The sequence below is a fragment of the Myotis lucifugus genome, unplaced genomic scaffold (genome assembly GCF_000147115.1).
Source record: "Myotis lucifugus unplaced genomic scaffold, Myoluc2.0 scaffold_210, whole genome shotgun sequence".
Classification (NCBI taxonomy): domain Eukaryota; kingdom Metazoa; phylum Chordata; class Mammalia; order Chiroptera; family Vespertilionidae; genus Myotis; species Myotis lucifugus.
In genome coordinates, this window is record NW_005871258.1 from 1,533,176 (window position 1) to 1,542,653 (window position 9,478).

General features: G+C 45.6%; 1 protein-coding gene across 1 annotated transcript in view; it reads left to right on the plus strand.

The window, feature by feature from the left end:
- Positions 1 to 4,237: 4,237 nt before the first annotated feature.
- Positions 4,238 to 9,478, plus strand: part of AFF3 (AF4/FMR2 family member 3) — a 401,836-nt gene continuing 396,595 nt past the window's right edge. Inside the window, 5 exon segments of the mRNA XM_023761471.1 lie at positions 4,238 to 4,242; positions 4,529 to 4,603; positions 6,953 to 7,073; positions 8,032 to 8,344; positions 8,471 to 8,856. Coding sequence (XP_023617239.1) covers positions 4,238 to 4,242; positions 4,529 to 4,603; positions 6,953 to 7,073; positions 8,032 to 8,344; positions 8,471 to 8,856 — 900 coding nt within the window.

Sequence of the window (9,478 nt, forward strand, 5' to 3'; positions counted from 1 at the left end):
GCTCACCGCCCTCCTTGTCTCCCTGGCATCTGGCACCATGGCATTCAGGAAATGCTTTTGGACGGAAGTGAATTGTAGTTCTATTTGCTGTTTGAAGAGGGCAATGTTTTTAAACATGGAGAACATGATAACGTCTTTCCAAAATAGGTGAGCGGTGGTTCATTCTCTTCTCCGTGAGTTCCCTTGTTCCTGGATCCCAACCCTAGAGATATACCAGTAGGTTGGATAATTTTTTTAAAGGAATAAAACACTTCGATGATTCTTGTTAAGGGGTACAGTTAGCTGTGTTTACCCTTGGCAGAAAGCCTCCTTCACGGCAAATGCCGTTTGCTTCGAGCAACTGTTCAGATTCAGACGGCGGCATATGGACCGCGCAGAGGGAGGCGAGCCGTCTCTCCAGGCCAGCGGGGTCAGCTGGGTCAGCGCTGGGCTCAGCTGGAGGTGGGCCGCATGAGCCCAGAGCCTTTCCATCCAGCAGGGCAGCGCGGGCAGAGGTTGGAGCAGGGCTGATGAATGGCTCGGATATGGTGAAAAAGGTGCTACCATCTGCCTTGCGTTTGAATCTATAGTTCCTTCTCTGTCTGTCCTCTAGTCCAGTAGTCTATGTTGCATGTGTGCGTTGTGGAGAGAGACTGGTTTTTGTCTTTTGTTTTGGGAGTATTAAAAATTACAACAGCCCAGGCTTTATTCCAGAATTCTCCTTTTCGTTCTTTCTGCGTGAGGAAGAGCTTCCCTTTGCTTTGCGTGTCCTTTGTTGCTGCCATGGGGCTCATTAGCTCTATTTGTGAACATTGGGCTTGTAGACATCAGGGTGTAGCAAGTGTGGCCTCCTTGGCTCATGGGCAGCTCCTCTTCCCTGGACAGACAGGAGGAAAGAACTGTAGATATTGCTGTTCCTTTTGCATAATGTTATTTATTTAATTTATCTTTATTATTGAAAGTATTACAGATGTGCTCTTTTATCCCCCATTGACCCCCTGCAACCTGCTCCCACCTCACCCCTCGCCCCCAGGCCTTCACTGCACTATTATGTGTCCATGGGTTATGCATATATGCATATAAGTTCTTTGGTTGATCTTCCCCCACCCCCTTCCCTCTGTGATTCATCAGTCTCTTCCATGTTTACACGTCTCTGGATCTATTTTTTTTTTTTAAATATATTTTATTGATTTTTTACAGAGAGGAAGGGAGAGAGAGAGAAAGTCAGAAACATCGATGAGAGAGAAACATCGATCAGCTGCCTCCTGCACATCTCCCACTGGGGATGTGCCCGCAACCCAGGTACATGCCCTTGACCGGAATCGAACCTGGGACCTTTCAGTCCGCAAGCCGATGCTCTATCCACTGAGCCAAACCGGTTTCGGCTGGATCTATTTTATTCGTCAGTTTATTTTGTTTTTTTAGATTCTACATATAAGTGAGATCATATGATACTTTTTTTTCTCTGACTGGCTTATTTCACTTAGCATAATACTCTCTCCCTCCATGCTGTCTCAAAGGATATGAGATCCTTCTTTTTCATAGCTGCATAGTATTCCATTGTGTAAATATACCAAGTATTTTTATCCACTCATCTGCTGATGGGCACTCGGGCTATTTCTAGGTCTTAACTATTGTAAATTGTGCTGCTATGAAGATAGGGGTGCATACATTCTTTCTGATTGGTGTTTCGGGTTTCTTAGGATATATTCCTACAAGTGGGATCATTGGATCAAATGACAGTTCCACTTTTAATGTTTTGAGGAAACTCCATACTGTTCTCCACAGTGGCTGCACTAGTCTGCATTCCCACCAGCAGTGTACTAGGATTCCCTTTTCTCCACATCCTCGCCAGCACTTGTCATTTGCTGATTTGTTGATGGTAGCCATTCTGGCAGGTGTGAGGTGGTACCTCATTGTGGTTTTGATTTGCATCTTGCTGATGATTAGTAATTTTGAGCATTTTTTCATATGTCTCTTGGCCTTCTGTATGTCCACTTGGGAGAAGTATCTATTCAGGTTCTTTCCCCCTTTTTAATTGGATTATTTGTCTTCCTTTTGTTAAGTTGTATGAGTTCTTTATGTATTTTGGAAAATAACCTCTTATCAGATGTATCACTGGCAAATAATGTCTTCTTTATGATATCATTTTAATGATCAAACTTTAAAAAAAATATATTTTATTGATTTTTTACAGAGAAGAAGGGTGAGGGATAGAGTTAGAAACATTGATGAGAGAGAAACATTGATCAGCTGCCTCCTGCACACCCCCTACTGGGGATGTGCCCGCAATCAATGTACATGCCCTTGACCGGAATCGAACCTGGAACCCTTCAGTCCGCAGGCCGATGCTCTATCCACTGAGCCAAACCGGTTAGGGCTAATGATCAAACTTTTATCCTAGTTTCTTGATCTTTAAAAAGTTAATCTAGCAATATCTACTGTCACTATCTTTCTCCAAGGGACACTGTAAGGATAATTAGGGGACAGGTAAGGGAAGTGTTTTGAACTCAGTGGAAGGGAGAAGCCATTAGGCTCAAAGTTATTACTGTTATTTAGTTCCATACTGTTACCATATGGTCAAGACTACATTAATGTTGGAAATGACGATAAGATCACGTTTGAACATCTATTCCTACTTAACTGGCACAGTTGACTTTTGCCTGAGTCCTGCAGCATACTTCGATATGTAGATTAAAACAAATCAATTGAAATGACCAGGAAGTTTTTACTACATTTTTATTGTTCATTTTTTAATTCTAAAAATAAGTGTGTTTTTTTAAAGGAGTTTATTAAAAAGCTTCGTTTTCTGGAATGTTATACATCTGCAATAAATAATAAATAACATTGTAGCAGTTGGCTGCCTCCACTTTCATGCAAAATGAATGAATACATTTGGTGACATACATTTGAAGAGTGTAGTTCTTGTAATTTTCACAGAAATCAGGAACAACTTTACAGATGATGGAAATTTTACCATCTGCTAGTAACAAAGAAACACAGCTCGTAACACGAGGCTCTGACTGAGTCTAGCGTGTACAGTGGCGTGCCAGGACTCAGAATTCTCCGTAGCTTCAGTCTGCAGTGAGGCTGGCCTGTCAGCCTGGCATGGGAAAGGTTCGCTAAGGGAAATAAGCCCGTCAGAGACAGACAAATACTGTATGATCTCGCTTGTATGTGGAATCTAATGAACAAAATAAACTGCTGAACAACAACAAAAATAAAGCAAATGGCGTGGTCCTCACATTGTGTGAACCCAGAGGAGGGAAGAGGGCTGAGTGTTAATGGCAACAGATCAAAAGAAAGGCATCCTTTGGGACTACGGACGCCTGCAAAGATTTCACCTGTAATTAGTGGGTCCGTGGACTTGCTGTCGAGAAGATACTGTCTTTTTGAGTCAAAATGTTTAGTATTGGGAGAAGAGATCAAAGTTCGGATGCTGAGGGAGAGGTGGGGATGGCAAGTCCAGGCTTCCATTTACAATGACATTTGCTTTAAGCAGGTGGCATTACAGCTGCCTAGGCTGACACGGCACGTGGGGGTGCGGTTCTAGTGAAAGATAAGGGTGGGTGGCTTGGGAAGAGCTGAATGCTCGGTGGAGACCACAGGGCTGCTTACTAAAGGAGGAGATGAGATACCACTGGAGAGGAAGGCGTTGAGGAAGAGTTGCCCCTCTTCTTGGGGGATGATTCTGGTCATTTGGTTTTCATCTGATGGTGTGGAGGGTACTGCATGACACAGCACTGGGGTGGTCCCATAAAGGATGGTCCGTGCAGCCCTGGCCTGGCGGCTCAGTTGGTTGGAGTGTCATCCCATGCGCCAAAAAAGATTGCAGGTTCAATCCCTGGTCAGAGTACATACAAGAAGACAGCCAATCGATGTTTCTCTTTTCGATATTTCTCTCCCTCTCTATCCTCCCCCCTCCCCCACCACTCTTGCCTAAGAATCAGTCCTGGGGTGAGGATCTTGTAAAAATTAAGAAAAAGAAAAAAGATGGCCAGTGCATTTCTGTTGGTATATTATGTGCAGGTGGTCCTGAGGGTGTCCAGTCCTTTTTAGTATTAGAAGGCATAGGCCGGGTATACAGGCAGGACCCCATCAGAGGCTTTAGCTAGCAGTGATCTGCACCCTGGGGTGCTTTGGGTGACCATCAAGCTTAAAGGGGTTGGGGAGTGAGGCAAATCTTGTTAAGGAGGAGCAGCGTCCTCTTCACCTCTCACTTCATGTTGGGAAGCGATCCTTTCCCCTGACCCTAGAGATGCAGTGAGTCTGGTATCTGCCTAATTGATTTTGGCTTTTATCCTGATGTCTTCGTCTTGAGCATGTAAGCCAGGTTGCTAATAGGTGGGGTTAATCAATTTGTTTTCATTGCTACACTCCCTCCCTTTTCTTATAACGCCTCCTTTTGGGGCTCCCTTTGCACCCTGATGTCCTTGTGCCCTCTGCTTGGCCCTCGGGGGCAAAAAGCAGACCAGCTCACGCACGCTAAGATACAAGGGCTGGTCAGGTTTAAATGTTTTCCCTTCTGTGGTGTCTGCGTTTCTTACAGGGGTGAAGACATCTTAAACCAGAGGAGTGACTCTCTAGTCGTGGAATTTCAGTCGTCAACCAGCCGATGCAGGAGGTATTATTTTGGGCATGGGGGCCTTCTCGGGAGCCCCAAATCATCCTAAATGACCACCTGCCTGCTCCATGTCACCTATGGTCATATCATACATCACACCAGTCTTATATGTTTGGTGGGCTTGGCCTGGCTGAGGACAGCAAGCATATTTGTGGGGGTCTGTGTGCATGGAGGTCAGCACAGTAGGGGCCTCCCAGGTGTCTGTAGGCACTGGCCAGGGAGGAAGGTGATGCATGCAATGCACGCTTTTTGTTTCTTACTGCAAATGCTGGTTTTGGTCCAAAAGGTAGTGAGTTCAGAGTGAAACTGAAATTCTGTTGGCTAAAGCCCACATCGTGTCTATCCATAGCATGAGTCATGTGTCCTTAGAGAAATCTCCATTTGAAATCGTGAAAGCTGGGGTTTCACGTTGTGCCTATCCATGGCAGGGCATGACCGTGCTATCCTCACCTTTGAACAGGAAGCCTGGTTCTGTGAGAGTGTCATCGTCATCTTGTGCCTCCCTATGCCATTCAGTGCCACCAGGGCCACCCCAGTGCTTGGTGATGGGTGTAGGCGCTGTGGGCCCCTCAGGTGGTCAGCTGTGGCTGCAGTCTCTCTTTGTATGAAGGTCACTGGTTGGACTCCCAAATCTAATAACTTTGGGTAAATTATTAAGGATGAATTAAAATGCGAATGGGCTACATGTAGCCCATTAAAATGCGAATGGGCTACATGTTCTGTGTGTGTGTGTGTGTGTGTGTGTGTGTGTGTGTGTGTGTTTGACATCCCTCACTCTTACATGTTAATGCAGGGCTCTAGGTGCTCTCACAGCCTTGCCCGGAGCATTTCTAGCATCACCATGGAGACAGCGAATTTAAAGTATATTCTGGCCACATGGGCAGAGCTAGGAGGATAAGCAATATATATTTTATGATTATTTTATTTGTGCCCTCTACAGCTACATAACACAAATATTCTCTCTTTTACTCAAGTTAACAGTTTAACTAAAGAATTGGTTATCCTTACTGTTTTCATAAGCTTCTTTGGACCCATAGATCCTTTCATTATTAATAGTTATTAACAGTATTTGCTGGCTATACATTGGACTGTGGCACCGAAAGCCATTGCGAAGCCCTCTTTATAGACTGTCTTCATGTTTAAACATGTACCCCACCCCGTGAAACCCCCTGCTCTATAATGAAGATGGGGTGGGGTAGGGGGAGAGACGAAGCCTGTGTGTTTTGGCATCACATTATTGATTAGGGGAGACCCACAGTCAGTAGGTAGTTGTCCTGCTCCAGCTTGAGCATCTGCCCGCACTGGACCAAGCGGGAGCTCTAAGCAAAACGATGGCAAGGCCACTTAAGCGAAATGCTTCTGCGAGGAAACGAAGACGGTGCTCATTTTGAGGGACACACAGGTTCTTGACAACCCGTAGTGTGAGCTCTGTGCCTACGCTAGGCCGGATTTCTTTATCTGGTGAGCTGAAAAAAAACAAGCGTGTTGCCTCCTTTCACTACACGGGTCCCTTCCTCATTATTAGTTACATTAGGCCCTTTCTTTTCTCCCCAATAGGGGGAAGGAACACTATTTCTTTCTCAGTCCTCCCAGTTAGCTGGTGTCTGGTCACTTCATAATTGCATTTTAGGAGAAGAGATATTAATTTTCTTCAACAAAAGGCCGGGTTCCTTGATGACACGCCATAATTCAATTTCCGCTCTCTCCCTTCGTTGCCCGTATCCCTTCCTCCTGGCACATTTTTCATAGTTAGGAGGAGTGATAGTGTCAAATATATCAAAAGGAAGAATTGATTCAGTCCTAGTTTGACGACTTGACTGATTAACAGAGATCAGAAGAAGGCTCGTAACTGTGAAAGCCACTGCAGCATGGAGTTTAACAGCTCTTTAGGGAGCCAGTTAATGAAAGAATCACTACAGAAACACAGCCATGCAAAAAGAAAAAAAAGGAAAATACAGGAGCATGCCCACATAACACTCGGGGACCATGTCATAGGAGGGAATGTGCTTGTGATTTCTATTTACACATTGCAGTAATTACCGTCTGCCTTAAGATTACTCTCAGCCTTCTCCTGTCAGAGTTGCTTAGACAGTTCCTCTCTCACAGGCCATGCAGAGAGGTCTGGCGCTGGCTGGGACTTGTCCTCAGGACTTTTCTCCTTCCGAAGACTGTAATTATCCGACACCTGAGCCCGCACTCCTTGGTTAGACTAGCTTTAACCGGATCCATGTTCTTGTCATCATCACCATTTGTCCGTGAACCAGACTTCTGCACTTGGGCGAATGTCATGCTGGACGTTAGCCTTTGATGTTTGTGTGTAGTTACTCTCTTTTCTTTCTCCTGATGCAGTGTCTATGAACCAGATAGAAACGTGTTACGGAGGAAAGAACGAGAAAGGAGAAATCAGGAGACTCAACAGGATGATGGCACATTTAATTCCAGTTACTCCCTCTTCAGTGAACCCTACAAGGTAGATGGTTTTCCATTGTTTATCTCCACCCCTCGCCCACTGGCACCTCTAACCCCGGATGACAGTCTTGACCAGAAGAGTCGCCTACTCAAATTCCAGTTAGTTTTCTGCCTGTTCAGCCGAGGGAAGGCAACCTTGCCACTAAGAATGAGGGCCTCCCCCACAAATCTTGGTGTCAGTATTGAGATCTGCTTGCTATAATTTTCGTCAATAACATATATGTCATCTCTGCATTGATTTTCAAAGTCAGTGCTATTTGTTATATTCTCTAAGGTGTTAGGAAACAAACACTATTAAAAGAGGTTGGGTTACATATCTGTCACACGTGGATCATGCTGGTCCCAGGGTAACTTGACAGGGCTAATAAGAAAGAAACTGTTGGATTGGTTTTCCTTTATACCAGAGGCCAGAAATATAACCACTCTTCCGAAATGGAATGTCATCCCAGTATCTCAGGCCGCATGGAGCTTGTGTAGTTTAGGCTCATAGCTTCTTGCATATTTAGCCTATGTTCATTTAAACTTCATTCTAACTTCTTTCGCCTGCCACTCTGGGTTTCTGACAAGAATAATTATATAGTTAGAAACTGGAAAGAGAACAGTTTGAGCCAAATCTGAATTTGTAAGAAAAGCTTCCGATGGGGCTACAAAAAGGAAGAAGTCCCCTCCTGGAGAGCCTCAGTCGGACCATGGTGTGGAGGTGCAAGAGTGCAGTTTGCGCGTCCTCAGCGGCTGCACAGGCCCCAGGACAGGTGCCTTTTTGTGCAGCCACGGCCCTGGCCAGCTCTCTGGGCCTGGTGTGCAGCGAGTGCTGGCGGACTTCTTCAGAGATGACGGTTTAGATTTCATCTCCAGCGCGCGTTCTGTATGTGGCAGCTCTGTGGTCGATAACGGCACCTCGCCGTTGTTTGCCGTGTTCCCATTGTCTCTAACAACAGGCTGTGCTTTTTCTTCTCCAGACTAACAAGGGGGATGAGCTCTCCAACCGGATCCAGAATACGTTAGGCAATTACGATGAAATGAAGGACTTTTTAACTGATAGATCTAATCAGAGTCATCTCGTTGGCGTTCCCAAACCTGGGGTTCCTCAGGCTGCTGTGAACAAGATCGAGGAACATTTTGTTGCAGATTCAAGAGCCCAGCCCCAGGCCTCCTCTGTGTGCAGCACTGCATCTTCCACACCAGCGGCTGTCCCCGGGCAGCAGAGTAAGAGGGGCACCGTGGGCTGGCAGAAGGCTGGGCACCCGCCTCCCGACGGCCCACAGAGAGCAAGTAAGCGCGGACACAGGTTGATTGATCTGACCAGATCTGCTCCTCCAAAGAACCCTAATCAAAAGCCTAACCACTGTGTGTCCAGCCCCTCACCCTCACCCCCCTCTCCTTCTTCTTCCAACTCAGCACAACAGAGCTCTCTCAGGACCTTGCTTGGAGATGGCGCTGGCAGGCAGCAGCCACGGGCCAAACAGGTGTGCAATGTAGAGGTGGGTCTTCAGACCCAGGAAAGACCACCCGCTATGGCAGCCAAGCACAGCGGCAGTGGACACTGTGTTCAGAACTTTCCTCCATCCCTGGCTTCCAAACCCAGCCTGGTCCAGCAGAAACCGACCGCATACGTGCGGCCGATGGATGGCCAAGATCAGGCTCCCGATGAGTCTCCGAAGCTTAAGTCGTCCACGGAAACCAGCGTGCACTGCACATCATACAGGGGCGTCCCGGCCGCCAAGCCAGAGTCCACCAGAGCCAAGGCCAAGCTTTCCAAGTTCAGCATCCCCAAGCCATCGGAGGTGAGTCTTTTCTCATGACTACTACGGGCATCTGTGGTTCTGCGTGTCCACCTGACCGCTGAGAATTCAGTTCCCAGGTTCCTCTATTTCAGTGTGTGACTGTCTTCACGTGGTAGGATTTGTAGCGGTCAGTAAGGGAGGATGTACGCATAAGGAATGCTTTCTTACAATCAACTGATTACAGGCAGACTTGTTAAGTTCCAACAAATGTAGTTGTATGTGTATCTCTGTTAGTTCAGGAAGGAATATCTCCTTGAATGCAGTTCAGGGGATAGTTTATAAACAAGCCAGTATTATGGAGATATTAAATACTAAAAGTGAAAGTACTTCACAAACTATAATTTTTGGTATGTAAAGAGGTGAATTTTTATGTAAAATAGTTCAGATATTTAATATTTTGGTCAGTTTTGGAATGTTCCAGGACAAACTTTACAAGGTAAACTTCTGAATGATTTTGAAAGTAATTGTTAAATGATTCAATGCTGATTATGGTAAATATTCAGATGTCCCATCTTTATTATAATATTTAAGACCCAGGTTCATTGGTGTTAATTAATAAAGTAAGGATTCTCTGTGTCCTGTAAAATTATCTTAGGCTACATGAAGAGAGCAAAATATTTTA